The 20,355-nt window shown below is 51.6% G+C and overlaps 1 protein-coding gene across 7 annotated transcripts in view; it reads right to left on the bottom strand.

Annotated features, from left to right (window-relative positions):
* Positions 1–943: 943 nt before the first annotated feature.
* The window catches only part of FLNB (filamin B), a 143,243-nt gene continuing 123,831 nt past the window's right edge, over positions 944–20,355 (bottom strand). For 6 of the 7 annotated variants that reach the window (XM_027582673.2, XM_027582674.2, XM_027582676.2 and 3 more), the window contains 10 exons: positions 20,064–20,216; positions 19,837–19,959; positions 16,589–16,855; positions 15,840–15,977; positions 14,430–14,545; positions 11,190–11,322; positions 9,400–9,576; positions 4,715–4,933; positions 3,567–3,770; positions 2,343–2,649 (listed from right to left, as the gene is read on the bottom strand). In XM_027582673.2, coding sequence (XP_027438474.1) covers positions 2,462–2,649; positions 3,567–3,770; positions 4,715–4,933; positions 9,400–9,576; positions 11,190–11,322; positions 14,430–14,545; positions 15,840–15,977; positions 16,589–16,855; positions 19,837–19,959; positions 20,064–20,216 — 1,718 coding nt within the window. In that variant the 3' untranslated portion in view covers positions 2,343–2,461. Of the gene's footprint in view, positions 2,650–3,566; positions 3,771–4,714; positions 4,934–9,399; positions 9,577–11,189; positions 11,323–14,429; positions 14,546–15,839; positions 15,978–16,588; positions 16,856–19,836; positions 19,960–20,063; positions 20,217–20,355 lie in introns of all 7 variants that reach the window. The other variant, XM_027582672.2, reaches the window with a different exon arrangement.

Genomic DNA, 20,355 nt, shown 5'->3' with positions numbered 1-20,355 from the left:
CTCTCTGGGCAAGGTTAGCATCACCAGGCAGAGCGTGGGCAGCCCCCCAAGCCACAAACCCCTCAGGGAGTCCAGGAACAGTCACCCCCAGCCCAGGCCCGCAGACAAGGGAGCTCCCTCCAGGAGAGGCAAGGGAAAACCTCCTTTCCTCCCGCCTTCCTCCCGCCTCTCAGAGGTAAACAAGCCTCCATCCCGATCAAGGAGGTGACAGGAAGAGACACACAACAGGAGCCCGTCTTCCTTCCCTGACGTTCCCTCCACCCCTCACCCCCAGTGGAGGGCTAGGGGCCCAGCAAGGACTTCCGGGGGCTCATCTGGGGGCTCCTGGTGCCCTGCCTGCTCCCACAGGGGTCTAACCAGGGAGGTAGAGCCTCCATTCTGGGGACAGAAAGGCCAAGGCCCAGGGCCTGCCCCGAGCGCCATGTCGTTCAGCACCTGAGTTGGTATCAACACTGCGAAGTGGGGTCACGGGCACCGTGAGGGTGAGTGGGGGGCGGGGGAGGTATCCGAAGCACACGTCAGGCACAAGCTCTTCCCAGAAGGAAGGAGCAGGGAGAGGAAGACGAACACCACACACGAACCCTGTTGTCCAAGGGCAGCTGGGGGACAGGTGGCCTAGCTTCTTGTCTGAGTCAACTCCCTAGAATGACAGGATCTCCGCCATCGGGAAGAAGGCTTCTCTCCTAAGAGGCTGTGTCGGTGTCCCGGCCCGGGAGCCCTCACTGCCAAACCCAGCCTGTCTGGCCGCCTGGCCTCTCCTGATGATACCCTCCCAGCGGGGCTCCCGGAAAAGCCAGCCCCCCCGCCCCCCGCCCCGCAAACAGAGGCCAGGCTCACTGTCGGAACAAGCTGCTAACCTGTGTCCTTTCAGCCAGCGGCAGGGAGGGCTGGTCAGAGACTCGAACCATTTACTCCGAAACAACACCCTCCAAGAACACCAGGGGAGCTTGACAGAGCAAACATTTAATAAGTTATGAGATACAATTTACAGTCGGCATTTGATTCCAGTTTCGCTTCCATGTCCCAGTTTACAAAACCTGTGGCCCTTTCACAATAGGCTTCGGGCTGCTCCGGTGTCTAAGGGGTGGGCTGTTGCCAACACCTGCCCCCAGCTGCTGCATCTTGGTGATGGTCCCCTCCCTCGCTCCCTGTCCCACCCACGGAGGCACCCGTGACACTTCCTCAGGACGGAGCCGCAAATCAAAAAGGTCTGCCGGCCCAGACCACACCTCACACCTGGGCCCTGAAGTCAGGACGCGGCCCCGAAGGCTTTCACTTTATCCCGAAGGCAGCTCAGGTCTGCAGAAAGGGGTGCAAAATGCCTCGTGCCCCATTCCTGGAATTTGGGCCCCACACGCTGCTTTCCACACAGCCTCGGATGACGCGGTCAGGGCCAAATGAATACAGAGCCCCCGTCAGCTCTGTAGCTCTCACCACTTGTGCCCAGTGACAGAAGACCACCGGGGAGCTGCTGCCGTCTGTCCCACCCCCTCCACAGTGCCCTGATTTTGAGGCCAAAGGTCAGCAGGAGTTCCATTCTTTCCTATCTGTAATTCTTTTCCAGAAGTGATCCCACAGCTGATTGGAGGTGGGTGTGGAGTGTTCTGCCCTGTGACAGGCCTCTGCAGATGAGGGCGCTGACACAGTGACCCACCTGCGGCCATTCGAACGTGCTGGCAAGCCTCATCAGACTGACAAATGGCTGGAGTGTGTGTTAGGAACAAAGGCTCGTGTTGGTTAAAAAAAAAAAGGAATCTTTGGCAGGAGGGAGCTGCTTGCCCCAGAATTTCCTCAGACCCAGAGACTTCAATGGCCTTTAAAGACAAAAGCAAAACGTAGCTGCCAAGATGGGCACATGTTACAACTTGGCAGGGAAATACTCAGCAGAACGAGGCGAGAGGTACTAGGAAGCATGGAGGCCAGTCTGCCACCATGTAGCCGCTTCCCTCTGAGACGCGTACAAAGGCCACGGAGCGGGCAGGGGTGTGGAGAGGAGTAGTGTTGAAACAATGGTGTCTGCCTAAGAGCCTTTTATGGGGTAGGCTGCTGGTCCTCTTCTAAATGCCAGCCTCAAGTAGGTTGCCTCTTCGCCCTGTCCCTCCCTGCCAGTCTCGTTTCATAGATGGGCTAGCCAATTTCATTCTTTAGAAATGTCAGTCTTGCGAGTGACCTTGGTCTGTCTGCAGGGGGTGATCTGTGCCAGCAAGAGGTCGGATCTGAACCGAGTGTGCCTGAAATCTTCTCAGCCCACTGCATGAGTTTGCGTTTCTTAAGAGTCCCCAGCGTGTCCCTAAAGAGTCAAGTCTAGACTTATTTCTCAAGGCACTTTACAACGGCAATGTTTTCGGGATGGGGTTTCAGACCCACAAACAGGCTGGAGGAAAACTTTGTATAAAACAAGTTACAAACAAGCAACAAAAGCGACCACCAGAACTCCTCCCAGGATCTGACGAGAACTGTTTTAAGGCACCGTGATGTGGAAGGGACTGCCGGGGATGTGTTCCTCTCCCCACTTCACGGCCAGAACGTAATCTCCCTTCTCCTTGACGACATATGTGACGTTGTATTGTTGATTGCCCACGTGCTTCATGGAGACCTCTTCGCAGGGGGTGGTTGGCCCATGGACACCGATCAGCAGCATGTTGGAACCTGAGAGGCAAAGAAAGGTGGTTACTCCATCAGGATGCATCATGGAAAGCAGAGGAAGGGGAGGGGAAATGGGAGCCAAAGGAAATGTACCAACTATTGTCTGTTGAGATTCTACAATGATGCTGGGACCTCTGAGAGGTGAGACGGCAAGGCAATTACAAGCAAAGACTCAGAGCCCAATGGCATGGGTTTAAATCCCCGCCTGCCACCTCCTAGCTGGGGGACCTTGGATGTGGAACTTCGCCTCTCTCTGCCTCAGCTTGCCCATCTGTAAACAGGAGATGATGCCAGCACCTACCCCATGGGCTACAGAAGTTGTATGTGAAGCCCTTAGCTCGTAATAAGGGTTATGTAAGTGATGGCTACTCTGATCTCATTTATTCTCATTAGAAACTTAAGGAAGGTGACTTTATTATTCCCATTTTAGACAGCAAGAAACTGACATTTAGAAAAAGATTTAGTAACTTTCCCAAGATCACATGGCTCAGTTTGGGGAAGGGAGGGGGGGAGAGAAGGAGGGGGGAAGGGAGAAGTAGTGGAGCCAGGTTTCCAGCCCAGATATGCCAGATGCCAGAACCCAGGCAACTAACTACTGATACCCAAATAAATACCCAAGTTCAAACTGCAATTAAAGCAATTATTGGCAGAGAAGGGGCCGGGTTACTGATTCAGTCTGCCCATCTGTAATGGGGATAATGCCACCTTTCCAGGCTACCTTGAGGGCATTTGAAAGAATCAAGAGTCAAAAGAGGAAAATCATTTGAAAATATTAAGTGCAGGAGAGTGGGGTAATGAACAAGGTTACTTGCAAACATTTGGGTTTCATGGGCAGGTGGGCACTGCAGGGAAGACTAAAGTTAGCAGAGGGTCTTCAGCCCGCTTCCACCCTAACCCTCGAGCAGGACCAGGCTACCTACCAGCCTTGCTGCAGTCCACCAAGAAGGAGCTCTTTTGGCCCACGAAGGCCTTTGAGAGCCCTGCCCCTTTGGAGGTCACCTTGCTGGCGTCTGAGGATGCCTTGGGGACGGCACTATAGCAGGTCTCTGTGGATGACCTGGTCACGGACTCCACCAGAATGGACGAGGTCTCGTTGGTAGAGCCAGGGCTGACCAGACGCTGGCCTAGAAGATGGGAGGGGGAGGAGGGAGGAGTTAATGGCCAGAGTAGTAGGTCCTCTCAGCTAGAAGAGGCAAGTGCCCTGGGTAGAAGCCCCGGGAAAGTCCCTGCACCCTGACAGCTGGATCCCAAAGCTACCACATCCCCACCTTGTATCCCCAACACCTGATCTAAACATTACCATCTCCCCCCCATAACGTCTTCCAAACCCCTGGGTCCCACCCCACACAGCGAGGCAAACGACAAAGCCTGGAAATCCCTCCCACATAACCTCATGCCACCCTGCAGAATTTACCTCTTTTCCATTGAGATAAAATACTCATGTATAAACAGTGTAAAAGCAATGTTTTATGTTGGGGAGAACATATAACAAAATAACAAAAAAGGTTCTCTCTGCATGTGACAGGATGATTTATCAGAATCTTTTACTTTTTATGCAACGAAGCTATGCTACTCATACGACCGTGAACCAAGCAGAGACCTGTGGAAGGGATTTACCACTATATTTATGGTGATTACCTTGGGCCGTGGGCTCTGAGGTGGTTTTGGCTGTCATTTTTTCTAGTGTCCTGAAGGAGGCGCATTTTTGTAAATGTAATAAAACCTTTTGATTATTTTAAAAGTGCAGGTTACAAATAAGGGGATTTTTCAGGTCCTGATCTAAACAAATATGTAAGATTTCAAATATGTAAATATTTTTCTTTTCTGTTAAAAAAAGAAAACATGATTTTTTCCATTTCTACACTCATTATTTTGTAGGGGGATGACACAAGCACATACCCACGGGCTTCTAAAGATGTTTACTCCCCTGGCATGTTCTACCGTTTCTTTACATTCAAGACTCAAAGGCGATTCAAAGTATCTAAAATTACCCACAGTTTACTGCTGATAATCTGACAAGACGCGCTCCACAGGAAAAAGAGTAACTTCAAAGCTATTTGGTTGTTACCTGTCACCTTGGCCTTGAATGGACTGCCCACAATGTGGTTGGGCCCACCATATTTGACGCCAATCAGGTAGCTTCCAGGAGCCATGGGGGTGTACATGACTTTGTAGCCTTCTGGGGTCTCCTGGCAATCCATTTTAACTTTGGACGGGCCTTCAATGGTGACAGATAATGTCCCTGGCCCTGCTCGGGTTGTGTTGATGAAAAATTCAGACTGGATACCTGGGAGAAAGGAAGAGGTAATGTCGTATTGGTTTGGAGGGATGGGTGGGGGGGTGTAGTTTGGGGAGCTTCCCCAGGGGCACTGAAGCAATGGGAGCAGGGGGGAACACACAGGTTCCCCCACAGAGGGGTGGCCTTGGTGGCGGGCGAACCCACCCATACTAGCTCTGAGCTCCTGGCACAGAGGGCCTCCCTTTCCAAGGCAGAGGCAAGAGTGTGGCTGACATTTCGCCCACCAGCACCAACCGCCAGGACACCCTGTTCTCGCCCCTGGGCAGGCGCGGTGGCAGAGGGCAAGAAGCCGGAGTCTTCATTGTCAGCCTGAAATGCTGTTTCAGCTGCCGGGGGCTCAGCCCTGCCTCCGGCGGGGCGGGGGGTGTGTGGGCCCCTCTGACCTTTGGTGGACTTGGAGAAGCCGAGCAGGCCCAGCATCATCATCTTCCCTCACAGGCTCCTTGCCCCAGTCACCACGCTAAAGACCGGGGCAGCTGCTAGAATCTGCTAGCCCCCCACTTTGCCATGAACACCAGCAACAAGAATAGGGCCAAAACAGCGGCTCCTGCTAACTGAGCCATACTTGCACCGTGCGGGCTCCAGGTCCCACAGTAAGCATCCTGTTACGTGCCCAGCGCTTCCTGTTTAACAAATGACAGAGGCTCAGGGAGGTTCGGGCACTTGCCAAGCAGCGCTATGAACTAGGAAACTGGTAGAACCAGGGTATGAACAATTCCGTGCGGCCCCGGAGCCTCTTGCCTGGCTCACAGGGGACTCCTGCATGGACGTCCTGCCTTGTGACAAGAGAAAAGTTGGGCCGACCAATGACTGTGGCACATTCCTGCCAGAGCCCAATGCCCTGCAGAAGCCTCCACTCCTTCAGGCCCATTTCCCGCCCAGAGGGGGATGAGGTGGTCGGTGAGGGCTGCCCGCTACAGTGCCCTCTATGGGCCATCCCTGGCACAGCAGCCTGCGCAGGGCAGTGCTTTTTTTCCAGCGCCCTGGATGCCGCCCCAGCGGGGAACTATTTGGGTTTAATTATAGTTCCCAGGCCAGAGAAAGAATTATTGTTCTGGCTATCAGTAAAACAAAGGCGCTGCTATCTTGCAACCCCCAAACACAACCCAGCTGCTTCTGGAAGCTCCTGAGGCTCCTGTCCCAGCCTCTCCCCCCACCCCCCACTGCCCGATTATCTCAACCTTGTTTCTACACCATGCAGCCAAGAGCGAGGCTGTGCGGGCAAGGGAGGGGTGGCGCACGACAAGGGACGGCATTTCCAGGAAGTGGCTGCAAGGTGACGATAAGGAAAGATTTTTTTTTAATTTTTTTTTAAGATTTTATTTATTTATTTGAGAGAGAGAATGAGATAGAGAGAGAGCATGAGAGGGGGGAGGGTCCGAGGGAGAAGCAGACTCCCCGCCGAGCAGGGAGCCCGATGCGGGACTCGATCCCGGGACTCCAGGATCATGACCTGAGCCGAAGGCAGTCGCTTAACCGACTGAGCCACTCAGGCGCCCAAGGAAAGATATTTTTAAAGCGAAGATGAAAAGACCCCGCTGCGGGGGGAAAGAAGCCCAACCCATTTTAACAAGTTGCTCCCTTCTCAAGAAAGATCAAGATCCGTGAATCCTGGCTGGGAGGGCCTGGCGAGACAGGGCAGATGAGGTGGGAAAGGGAAGTAAGGAATGACAGGCAAGAGCTACCTGGAACAACCTATTGGGTGGGCTCCCTTCTTCTTCCCATTTTACAGGAAGGAAGTGGAGGCCTGGTGAGGTCAAATCCTTTGCGCCAAGTCACACCGGGGAATGGCAGGACTGGGGATTTAAACACAAGATCCGCCCAGTGTGGAGCTAAGGCACTTGCCTGAGAGAAGTGAGGAGAAAGAAAATCCCACGTGCAGGAGTCCCTCTGCCGACTGCCTCCAGCTAGAACCAACACGATACCCCAAACATCTCCGGGCATGGCAGTCTCCCCCGCCCCCCCTGCAACCCCGTGTGTGCACGGCTGAGTTCCTGTGTGGCTAATGCATGCCTACGGCAGCCCTACTCCATCGTGAAGGCGGGTGAGGGGGCAGGGGAGGGAAGGAGGCTCTTTGGTCCCACCTTGTGCACACTGGGGTTCTTGGAGCATTTTATCAGGAAGACTGGTCTTCCAATCCAGAGCGTCGAGAACCCCCTGGTCTAACGCCCAACCTCTCAGCTCCTCGGCAAGCAGACAGTCCCACCCCAAATTCTCCACATTCCCCTGCTCCCAAACCTGCAAAACGGACCATTTAAAGCTCAAGCCAAGAGATACAGCAAGCCCACCCATAAAAACACAGGCAAGTTTGCTTTATTCTGCAGGTCAGGATGCCAGGCCCTCCAGCAGCCAAGCACAAATACCTTTTTATTCCATGTACACTGCAGCTGTGTAATCCTGGGATGGATATTTGGGGAAAGGCTCGGAAGCAGGAGGGCTAGAAAAACAAGACGCCTTCCCCTTGACAAGAGCAATATTTATACAGGGTTTGAAACCGGCATGCTCTGTACCTCTCCCTCCTGGCTGGGAGTATCCCCGTAAGACTGGCTCCTCTCAGTGGCATTCAGCTCTTGCAAAGCACAGCCTGAAACCCAAGCTCCCGAGAAGGCACGCGAGCAGCCACGAGGCAGCATGAGGCCCCGAACGCAGCAGGTGTGACCCAGCAGGAGGGTAAGGTGGCTGCCGGCAGCTGCAGGGGTCCTCAGTGGCTGCTGGGGGACCCGGACCAAGGTGTGCGTGGCTCCAAATGCCAGGAGGACCCCGCCCCCCGTCAAGCAGGTGGCTTGCCAGGGACCAAATGCCTGCACTCCTGCCTGGGGACCATTCCAGGCAGCTGGGAGAACAGAGGTCCTGGTTTAGGATACCCTACAAAGTGGGCCACTAGGTTCACTACCACTGGGTGGAGCCAGCCACTTAGGCAGCAAAACTCTGGGGTTAAGGACAAAGGCTTTGAGGTCATGGACCTGGACTGATGCCTGGTTCTGCCCCCTCCCAGCTAAATAAAAGCTTAGGGAGTGACTCGACCCTTCTGAGCCTCACTTTCTTCATCTGTGAAATGGAATGGCGTAGGGTGAAGTATTACCATGCCTCTTATAAAGGGCAAGCTACTGGCCCACCGTTCCGAGTGGAGCCGGATCGGATGGGTCTCGGGAGTCCAGAAGCACTTATGCCACCCCTGTGGGTGGTTCTGAGGCCACTGCTATGACCAGAGCTCGGGGCGGCATGCCAGCCTGTCAGTGACTCCTGTACCTGGGCAGGGCCCCTGGGGCCACTCAGGACACTGGCTCCCTAGGGCTAGATGCCAAGTAACCACAGCCACCCATCTCCTTGCCCATGCGAAGCGGGTCTGCTCTGTCCAACTCACTGCATCAGGGAGAGACTAGAGTAGAATGTGCACACACAAGGGACTCGAGCTGGGACCGGATTGCCTTCCAAAGGCCCAGTGCAAACCGTGTCCCAGTGCGTCCATGTCTATGGAAATGCCCTGCAGAGAAGTCTGAGGGGACAAGCTCCCCATGCCGGCACTCTCCGTACCAGTCACCCACCCTGCCCCGAGGCTCACGGGATGAACACTAACCGAAGCCATTACAAAGGGCATAGATCTGTGTTTTGACACAGGAAGTTCTTTAAGATGCCAAGTGGAAAATGTTGTACAACAGCACGTGTACCAAGATTATTTCTGTAAAATAAGAACCAAACTATATGTCTACCTTTTTAACAAACCAACTAGCTAAGGGACCGTGCATGAGGACGACAGATACAGGCAGTCGAAAGGTCCCCCCCTGAACCACCGGTGGTGTTCCCTCTAGATGGAAGGAGGGAGAAGCAAGGAGACGGAGCCAGTTTCATTTATATCCACCCCTGCTTCCTCTTTCACAGTCAAATGTGCCCCATCCATGGCGAAGACTAAAAACAGATTGTAACGAGTCCAAAAAGCTCTAGAATTCTTTGCCACCGTCTTTTCTCCTCCTCCCCAAGGACCAGAAACTAAAAGGGAGAGACAGACCGTGACAGGTCCTACTGCAGATTCAAGGTTGTTTCTCTGAGCCCAGGACTGCTGAAGGAACGGAGGGCAGGAGACCTCCCAGGAGGCCCGTGACACACACTGAATCCTCTGCAGGCAAAGAAACCCTCAAAAGCAAAGACAGGGCACTGTATTCCCTCACGATCAGTGTCCTGGCCCTGATGTCAAGGCACTTGGCCAAGGAAGACAGGGGAAGCAGAGGAAATAGTAATGAGGTGTGATAATATGGTCATCAAGCCCTTGCTCCAGACTTATCTTGGGTCAAACCACATGCCCCAAAACAACTCTGGGGATCAAGAGCTCCAAAGTGTCCATCACTGCAGCTTCCCTGGGAAAGCGCAGGGAAGGCTTCCCGAAGCCTGAAGAGCTCCTGCTGGCTGAGCCCTGGAATGGGCTCAGTTAAAGATGAGAGGCCGGGGTCGTGGGTTACCTGTGGTGCCCCCTTCAAGCCCAGCACCATAGGCGGACACCAGGGCGGGGTTCCCCGCTTGTCCGGGCTCCCCGACGCGCACTTTGAAGGGGCTTCCAACCACGTGGCTCCCGTTGAACTTGACGTCGATCGTGTGGATGCCATTCTCATGGGGGATGAAGCGCACGGCGTACTTGTCTAGGAGAGTGAGCAAAGTACAGGGTAAAGCCAAGTACGTGGACACCACCGACCAAGGTGAGGGCAAAGGATGGAGGCCAGCCTGAGATGGTGAATTTTAAATCATTAATAAGACCACAGCTCTACTGGAAGCCTGGCACCCAATATGTTGGATTTCAAAACCAGATGGGCCTATTTATGTGTCCCTCGTCAACTCTTTGGGAAATGCATCCAAATCTCAAATTCTAGGTTTCATCCTCTGTGGTGTCTGCCTTGGGAGAACACTTTCTTTTTCTTTTCTTTTTTTATATTTTTTTATTTATTTGAGAGAAAGAGAATGAGCCAGGGGGAGGGGCAGGAGGAGAGGGAGAAGCAGACTCCCCGCTGAGCAGGGAGCCCCATGCAGGGCTCGATCCCAGGAACCTGGGATCATGACCTGAGCCAAAGGCAGACGCTTAATAGACTGAGCCACCCAGGCGCCCCTGAGAAAACACTTTCTTTATGAAAAACTCACTTCTCACTTGGCCCCTTGAAGGGCAAAGAAATGGTTCCAACTGGCATTAATGCTTCTGAATTAAGCTCTAAGCTAGCAACTGCCCACCCCTCAAAGGCAATGGCCAGGTTTTCCACAGTGTGTTTGGGTCACAGCATGCAGTAATCTGTCCACTGAACAGACACCAAGAATATCCATCCATCATCTCTTCCTCCTTGAAGCCCTCCCACCTGGGATGCAGACTGCCTGTTCTCCTACCTCTCCAGATGTCTACCTTCGCTGTACATGTCGCAGGACACACAGCAAATGCCCGATTAAAGGCAGTGATCACAGGGCCCTTCCTCATGCATCAGGGCCACATTCAATGTCGCTTCCCCTGAGAAGCCCTCGGGCCTCACCAAGGCAGGAAGTTATTTTTCTCTCTTGCTCTTTTATCATTTGGTTCTCGGTTCTCCTGGGGTATTGGTGACCATCTGGGGTCCTCCCCAGGGTACTGCAGGCTTCCGGCCAGGGCCCCACTCCACTCTGAGCTCCTCTTTGAGGGCAGGCGTCATGTCTTCCTTAGTCTTACCATCCCGCCAAGTCTCTCACACTTAGTAAATGTTCACTGGCAAAATGGCTCATTAAAGTTGATAGAGGTCAGAGAATTCTGTACGTCAAGGGAGCGGGCAGGAAAATCTTATGCTAGTAAGCATGCTGGAGCCCCAGATTCTTTGAAATTTACAGATGAACATCAATTAACTTTTCCCTCAAAGTGAGGTCAAAGAGTACTTATTTGTGTCATATGGTCAACAACATAATAAAAATCTGTAAGATTTTGTTAAACTAGGAGAAAAAAGTTACAATGAATAGAATGTGAAGGGAATCTGAAAAACAACAGAAAATAAAGCAGTATTTGTTGAAAAGAAAAGAAAGGAAAAGAAAAGAGAAAAGGGAAGGCTATATACCAAAGTGTCTTCTTGTGCCTGGCAAATGTTTATGCCCTAATGTGTACACAGTGCCTGGCAACAGCAGGAGAAGGGAATCTGAAGGCTGGCTGGCCTCGGTGCAGCCGATTAGCCCTTCGAGGGGGCGCACGCTTGCAGAAACATTCCTCGGGGAGGCGCGGATGCCGGGGCCTGCCCACCCGCCTCTGGCTTACCTGGCTCCAGCTCAGACACATGGCACTCCTCCACGGCTCCGGAGGGGCTGTGCACCTTTGCATCGATCTTGCCTTTTGCCCCATTCAACCTTATAGCAAAGGAGGCTGGCTGGTTAACTTTTAATCCCGATTCCTGGGAATTTAATACATTAAACAGGTTACGGCCCTTGGTTGTTCCTGCTCAGTGGCACACACTGACCCGACCCGGGACTCCAGGGGACGGTTCTCATGCAAAAAGGCTTGGAATGTTTATCCATATAACGTCTGACAACAGAAAAGCAGGTGCCTTCTTCCACACTTCTAGCTTTAAATATAAGACAAGAGAGACACACGTCGGCGTCGTCTAGCACCTTGGTTTGGGCTGGAAGAAATGGTTACTGCATTTGGAGACTGAGACTATCCTGGTCAACAGAACTACAATTTCCATATCCCAAACAAGACCTGGACAGCCAGAAAACCCAGTGTCTTCCAGGTCAAAAAGGAAGGGCCCTCTTTTGAGAGGAGCCTGGTGACTGACAAAACCATGTACTCACCAACATGAATAAAGTTTTATATCATTGCTATTTTTTATCTCAAGGGTAGGAATGGAGATGACTTTTAATAAACTCGTAATGGACTATACATGGTTAAGAATCAGCAGGACCTGGGGTGACTACCATTTCCTAGCTGTGTAAAGTAAGCTGTTCAATCTTTTGAGTCTCAGTCTCCTCATCTGTAAAATGGGCACAATTACCAAATCTACACCAGAGAGCTGTTGAATGAGGATGAAATGAAGTGATGCATTCCAAGCACTCAGCGCAGGGCCTGGTCCATACACAGAGAGGCTCACAAAGGTCAGCTTATTGTTAAGTATTAATATGCATTTAGAAGTTGTCTGCACCGCACTCCCAGCCCCCACCCACCCCCAACAAAAAGAAACACAACAAAAAGAAGGCTAGCTTTCACTATTCACTGGATCAGTTTCACCCTCCACACTCTGTCCTGGAAACTACAGCCTCTCGCAGGAGGAGGGGATTAGAGGTTTAGATGCTTAAGATATTTTAAAATTGGCCAGTCCTGAACCACAAAATTTTACAAGTTAGCAGTTTTGCGGTAAACTTGATTGAACAGCCACTCCTCAGATGATACCTCAATGTGCAATCGAAGGACGTGGGGGGTCTTGTTAAAATGCAGATTCTGATCCAGTCGGTCAGAGGGCAGGGAGCCTGGAATTCTAGTAAATTCCCAGGCAATGCTGAGGCTGCTAGTCCCAGGACCACATCTCAGTAGCAAGGTACTAAAGCTGCGCTGCCTAATTGGTAGTCACACAGGGACTATATTTTTTAAAATTTAAATCAATTAAATTAAATAAAATTAAAGATTTGGTTCCTCAGTTACACTAGCAACATTTCAAGGGCTCAATTGCCACAGGTGGGTCAGTGGCTACCATATTGCACAGGGGAGATATGAGACATTTCCATTGTTGTAGAACATTCTATTCCACTGTGCTGCACTAGAGGTTACAGACTGGGGTGAGAGGACTGCACACAAAATTCAGGAATCTTTGATTGCCAGCTCGCCCCCCTCATCATCCCCTCCTCCACAAAATGCCAGCCGACTTCGATTTTCTAAAAAGTCTTAAAAGCAAGACAAAACAATACATGCCTCTCTTTTCCTAACCAGCACCAGATGTTGGTGTGCAGGCCTCCAGCAAATCTCCGATAAATAATTTACATATCACTCGGCACCAAATGACCCAGGGAAAAATGTCCACACTTATTCAAGTATTTATGACCCAACAGTGACGAGACGACTCTACAGTAAAGTCTCCTGGAGAGGATTTCTCCAAACCAGGTTTCTGGGGGACAGAACCGTTTACATTACCTGAATCCGCTTGCCACTAAATCCTCAAGAGGGAGATAAATGCCTCAGAAGATCTGAAAGAAATCTTCGAGATGCATGAAGGCAGCTCTTTGCCCTCAACAAATGCCGGGTTTATCTCCCTCCATAGGTTTTAGTTAAGTCGGCCACAAAAGGAACTTCTGTTAAGAAGCCTTTAAATGAAACACAAGAAAAACATCTACACCACAGCGACCAGTTAGCACCCCTGGGACTCTCCAGGTGAGGCCTCTTCAATCTGCTGATGGCGGTTCTACTTTGGGTTCTGTCTGGGTTCCCTGACGTTTGGAACAACCAGCAGTACCAATTCTCCTCAAGGAAAGGTTAGAATCTCAAGTGTAAACCAAGTGCATGGAATTAGAGCCAATGAGAGCACCAACCTGAGATACAGGATTGGATTTCATCCAGTATTTTCAAGAATGGGGGTCGGGGAGGCAGTTGAAGGCTACTGAGAAATCCCATTTATCAGAAATCAGATTTGGGGATTCTGGTGTGACTTTGCAACTGAATTGCTACTCCTGATTTCAGACACCTAATTACTTTTCAGTGTCCTGAGCAAAGACACAAAGGCATCCCTAGTGGTTCTTAGTTTGGCTGCAGGCTCTAATGCAACCTTGAATTCGATAGCCCATTGAGGACAGGAGAAAAGTTGCATTTCCTGGCATCCTAACAGGTTGGACTGTGTAGCCACTTGCTACAGTGCAGGGGCGGGGATTCAGGACGCCACGGTTAAGACCATGGGTTCTGGAGCCCCAGAGACCATCACTCCGCCCCATACTAGCTGGTTTCTGGTAGCCGTAACCTCTCTATATCTCAGTTTTTCCATCTTTAAAACAGGGTCAGGACAAACCTACTCACCAGGCTCCTGCAAGGATTTAGTGAGGTAATACTGATAAAGTCCTTACATAGTGCCTTGCACACTTATAAATAAATCATCATAATAAAATCAATCGCAACTGACTTTCTGGAGGGAAAGGAAGCCTGAACTAGCAGGCAGAACGTCACCAGACTGTTGGTCTGGCGTTCGTTCTGTTTGAAAGCCCTCCTTACCCCTTAACCTATTATTAACAGGCCTCCTTTGTTTCTCTGGAATAAACATTTAAAAAACTAATTTGTTCCCAAACGTTGAGGTGTTTTGTTGACTGTGGCTTTGTTTCTGCTTGCCCCAAGTGTCTCCTGTCCTAAACGTGGAGGGGGGGGGTGTGACTCTGCCATGGGAAAGGTCCTCTACAGTTGGCAGCATCTGCAGTCACACTGGGATGGGGCCCTTGGCACTGAAGGGACGATTGAAGCAGCCTCAAGAGTCCAGGGTTTCACTAGTCGGCCTGTGGCCAATGAGATGGATGCTTCCTTGCGTCTCACCTGAAGGCTCATAACAGTGAGGCGGCGGGCGTCGTCAGAGGGCGCGATGACTGGCACCAGGTAAGGACTTTCAGGGATGTGCTCGTCGTTGAACTTGATAGATACCTCATAGTTACCTGTGGGGACAGGAAAGTCCCATCATTTCAGAGATTCTGGGAAGGAGGTTCCAGAGCGGCCTCTGGCTTCCTTCCTGGGACTGAAATGCCTTCCAAGAGCCCCTGCCTCCCTGATGGCCATGGCTGGTTGGTTGGTTGGTTGGTTGAGGGCAGGTGACCTAGCTGAGGTTGAGCCAATATGATTCCCTTAGTTGGGCAAGGGCTGAGATCCTTTTTTTGTTTTTTAAAGATTTTATTTATTTGAGAGAGAGAGAGAGAGAGAGAGAGCACGCACGAGTTGGGGGAGGGGCAGAGGGAGGAGGTGACTTCGCCAAGCAGGGAGCCCCATCCCAGGACCCTGGGATCATGACCTGAGCCGAAGGCAGACACTTAACTGACTGAGCCACCCAGGTGCCCCAAGGGCCAAGATTCTTAACCTGGGTCCACAGGGCCTCCCTAAGGGCCCGTGTATAGAACTCAGGAGACCCAGGAAATTTGAATGGGAAAAAAAATTACACCTTTACTTTCACTAACTTTAGGCTGAAATTTGGCACTTTCTTTCTTTAGAAAGAAGTACACATTAGAAGTACTCGTGACTTTGTCACCAACAAAGATCACAGACATTTCATATAATGTATTATTTGTTTCAGGGGTACAGGTCTAAGATCACAGATATTTTCATGTCACTTTACAGGTTTATATACACCTTGACATATCATTTACACTCACCTCTACTTTGAAATTAGGTCATTAACAGACCATCACCAAATCCTATGATTTAATGTATTCCAGAAGAATGTGTATATGTTACTGTGTTACACATTCCCTTGAAGATTTTGATAACTCCGTTTTAACATAACTGATTTCTTTTATAATCCAGTGCATTTTATTTTATATGTTTCAAAACATTATCCTGAGAACAGTCCCTATAGGCTTTGCCAGATGCCCAAAAGAGTCCATGGCTCACAAAAGGTCAAGAACTGCTGCTCAAGGGAGCTCAGATGCGGAGGCCACTCGTCCAGAGCAGCCACAAAGCCGGTGGCCAAGGATGGGCAGAGAGGCTGGTCAGTAGGCAGAATAACAGGGCTGCATGAAAGCATGAAGCAGAGAGGCCAAGAGAGGACCAGAGAACCAGACTCCCTGCCCCCTTGAGGCCTGACAGGATTTCCTGCCACGGGTTTTCTAGGAGGTGCTCCCACACACCCATATAGATAAACTCCTTTTTCACTCAAGTTAGCTCGCCAGGCTTCCATTCCCTACAACCTAAGCATCCCCCAACAAGGAACACGTCCTCAGTTGGCCCGTGATTACATACCAGGCTCCTGGGCAATGTAAGACACACCGCACGATCCGTTTTTATGGTCATCAAATGTAATCTCGGCCTTACTGGGGCCCTCGACGGCAATGGACAAGCCACCAGCACCTGCTTCCCGGGTCCATATGCTGAACTCGGCTGAAGCAAAGAAACACCTGGTTCGTGACCGAGCTCAGGACACACTCTCTTCTTGCTCACACCCACGATGCTGGGTTATGTCTGCTCCCTTTTCTCTTTCTTTAAGCCCAAGCAGAGCCCCAAGGAAGGGCATCACTGATGTTTTCGAAGCATCACCCATGAGAACATGAAGTTCATGGGAAATCAGGCATCTCCAAACACACCCAACCAAGGCAGAAAAAGATGAGAATGCTCAGTTTTGTCCCTACAGATCTTCCCACCAGCAACCACCACCACTGGTTTTGTAGAATTCTAGTGTGTTCCACCGAATGTCAGCGCTGCAGGATGCTCTGCAAAGAGCTTTTTTAGCCTGCATCCCTCTTAGATGCTCACACACACAGTCATTAAAGGCTGTGAGGGGTCCCTCAGTAAGAAACCTGTTTAGCTTTGGATAAGTGAGCAATTCCCAAACATGTGTAGCCACAGAAGCCTTGTTTTAAAGAACGTCCCTTAATACCACCATCAGAACCACACATGCCGAGAGTCAATCTCTGGAACGGGGTGAAGAACGGTGCTCACACCACCAGGCTCCTCTTGTTCTTCTCAAGTACCAAGCCCCCCCGCATGCTCACCTGGGACCCCTGCTTCTCCTCTCTCCAGGCCGGGGCCTCCCGCGCGGACCTTGTGGGCGCCCCCCTCACCCAGCGGCCCCACGGTGAATTGGAAGGGGCTGCCGGTCACGTGCTGGCCGCGGTACTTGACACTGACTGTGTGAACGCCCATCTCCTGGGGCACAAACCGGACACAGTGCGAGTTCTTCCCCACGGACACAATCTCTGCCTCGGTGATGCGGCCAGAGGGGCTGGTGACGTGGGCCGACATGTCGCTGCTGTCGATTTCTGAAAGGGGGCAGGAGTTTGGGGGGAGAGAGCAGAGTTAGGGTGAGGGACCAAGGCAGAGCAGGCCATGCAGGGCAAGCAGCAGAGGGCAAGGCGGGTGCAGCCTGGAGGCGTGTGGGGTGCAGGCTTTCTCCCATTCAGGGGGGATGCCTACCCTCCTATCTCCCTTGAACCCTGGGTGGCTGTGGCCACCATGGAGACGGCAGGGCCCCTCCAGCCACCCAGTGCAGAGAACGTTCTAGGGACAGTGACACTGTTTGCCCCACCGAGTACTTCTACAGTCTTCCTGGCTGGCCCTAATTCCACACAGCAGTTTCAAACCAGAGCCTGGAGCTGATAGTGACAGCAGGGAAATAAAGCCTCCAATAGCTTAGATATTTCTAAGCCAAAGGTGACACATGCCCATCTATCATACTTAGAGGGGCTCTTTTCCATAGGGAGGTAAGGGCAGAAAATTCAAGAACCGTCATCCCGTACTTTCAAGAAGCCTCAGCATTTCTTTGAGGCAACAAGACAAAACGCATTTAGAGAAAAAGGTGAAACCCACGTTGGTCACAACTGCCAAGGGAAACCATGCGTGAGCCAAGCTTTGAGCAAGTCAAATACCAGAGGCCATGCTTTCAGAAAAGTGATGCCTCCGGTCACCGACACCGGGACGCAGACGGCGTCTGCCACACCCGAGGCGCTCATGCCATGCCAGTGACCGTGCCCGCACTGACGTGGTGGAGACAGGCGCACCGCATGCTGGGTGACCACGTACTGCCATCACCTAGAGCCGCCTGAAGCTGCACTCGCCAGCCCTACAACGACCTGGGCGGAGCAGCCATGACTTTGAGCCCTGAGGACACAGAAAGGAAGGGCGGTTGAGGAGAGGGTGGCCCCACATGGCCTGGGTCCAGAGGACATCTGGAAGCTGACGAGCCATCCTCCATTCTAACTGACGACAGGGGCTCATTTAGGTAATGAGGGGGGAAAGCAAGTCTCACCCAGAATTAGCTGGCACCAAGAAGGACCCATCAGAGCAAAGAGGGGCCAAGAGCTAGAGAGACTTTAGGGAAAGAGTAACTGACCTGCTAGTTCCTCAGGAAACAGACAACTTGCAAAATGAGGAAAGTAAAGCAGATGAAAACACAGTCCATGTCACTAGTGACCCGAGAAATGAAACTGAAAACTGGATTTTTCCATCGGATTGGTCAAAGTGAGAAGGAAACACGGTGCCCCGGGCTGGTGGGGAAATGGAGAAAAAACGGGCACCGATCCTTTATCACCAGGGCGGTCTGCCAAGGTGGGGCAGCAACCACAGCAGCCGCGCCATCCCACCCTGGGGCGCCCATCCGACGTGCAGACAGCCTGAGCACACGGTGAGCAGGTTACAGAGCACCGGGCATCGGAATCCAGGGGTGGAAATCAGCGTACAAGGATTGAGACTACGCAGTGAAGGACAGTGCATCAGGACACGGAATGGAATCTGATGTAGTCATTAAAAACATGATGTGGAGGGGGCGCCTGTGTGGCTCACTTGGTTAAGCATTCGACTCTTGATTCTGGCTCAAGTCATGATCCCAGGGTCGAGAGAGATCAAGCCCTGCGTCGGGCTCCACACTCAGTGTGGAGTCTGCTTGTCCCTCTCCCTCTGCTCCTCCCCCTGCTTGCTCTCTCTCCCTCTCTCAAATAAATAAATGGATAAAATCCTTAAAAAAAAATATGATGCGGAAGTATCATTTCTGATGTCAAAAGACGCCCAGAATACATTATGTGAGAAGCACACAAGTGTGATCAGAAAAGCAACCCCATGTGTTCATGAGGCTGGAAGCAATCAGGGTCCAGCTCTGTGCCTCACACGTGAACCACAACCTCCCTGGCTGGCGGGAGAGGAGGTGACACTTCCTTTCCCCAGTCTGGAACACCTGAACTTTTCACGATCACAATGCATCAGCTCTTTTTAATAAGGGATTCTGTCTGGATACTGCAGTAATGAGGCCTTCCCCACATTCTCACGTGACCCACGGTGCATCCACACGGGAAGAAACCGACAAGGACTGCGGAGGAGGCCGGGTAAGTAGACGCGGGGCATGTTGGGAAAGAGGGGGAAAGTGGTGGTGGAGAAGCGGCCCCCTCTGCAGATCACAACCTGAGCATCATCTGAAGACTATTTCGATTTTCTGTCCCCATGGAATCTGTGCAACACAGCGTGTGCCAGCTTCTGGGCACAGGACCCTCAAAACCTGCACGCACGGTGATGGCTATCTATCTATCTGTCTATCTGTCTGTCTATCTATATCTGACACAGAGAGAGAGAAAGAGCATGGGGGGCGGGGAGGAGCAGAGGGAGAGGGAGAAGCAGGCTCCCCGCTGAGCACAGAGTCCTATGTGGGGCTCCATCCCAGGACCCTGGGATCATGACCTGAGCCAAAGGCAGACGCTTAACGACTGAGCCACCCAGATGCCCCAAGGACAGCTCTTTACAGAAGGAACCTGCTGGTTCCTTCTAAAACCTAAAACCACATTCAGACAGACCGAAGTGTCCATTTACACCATTCATGGTGAAAAGGCTGGATATGGCCCACCCTGCCAGTCTCCATTCTCATTATAGGGATGGAAGAGATGAATCGAATATTAGAAGGATGCCATTGGGCTGACACCTCTGAAATACTTCCAAATATTGGCATCGACAGGGCCAATTCTCTCACTGACATGACTCTATTCGACAGATAGTAAATTCAAATCTAAAAGCTTATCTGTCTTCCCCCCGTGTGACACCATGAAACAATTTTCATCTGGAAGAAGAAAAAGGTCAGATAAACAGTATCTTTTCTTGGATGGGGCTCTGTGAAAATAGTATGAAAAATATAAATACATATATACATTACTTACTTACAAATAGTTACACCCATAGAGCACTTAGTATGTCTCCTAGGCCATACCCAGACACGGTTTCCAATGGTGCTCCCTGCCCTGACCCCTAAGCTCCTCATGCTCACCTGGGATTTTCAGGTTCAGGTCACAGATGCTCCCAACAGTGGCTACAGACGGGGCCCGACTGGTACGGGTGATGCTCTCCTTGACTCTCCCCTCCCCGCTGATCTTCACGGTAAACGGGCTCCCTGCAAGAACCGAGAAGGCCCTCGTGAGCAGCCCAGTGGCTGAGGCACGGCACTGACAGAAAACCAAAGCATCACATGGGGAGGGCGGAGGGGGCCAGACGCACCAGGTACATGCTCATCAGCGAACTTGGTGGAGACAATGTAAACGCCAGGCACAGTGGGGAAGTAGGAGACCTTGCAAGTGCCATCTTCCAGGTCCTCTGTCTGGATGTCCACTTTGCTGGGACCTTCCACTGCCAAGGATATGCCACCATAACCTGCAACACGGTAGCCCGGGGCTGACGGCACCACAACTCACTGGGGAGGGGGAACTCAACACATGCAGAAAGAACGGAAATTCAAACTCTTTTATTTCCAGACGGCAGGAAGACAGAAACAGCAGGTAGCCCCAACTGG

The sequence above is a fragment of the Zalophus californianus genome, chromosome 1, assembly GCF_009762305.2.
Source record: "Zalophus californianus isolate mZalCal1 chromosome 1, mZalCal1.pri.v2, whole genome shotgun sequence".
NCBI classification, from domain to species: Eukaryota; Metazoa; Chordata; class Mammalia; order Carnivora; family Otariidae; genus Zalophus; species Zalophus californianus.
This window is presented reverse-complemented; position numbering and strand designations above follow the sequence as displayed.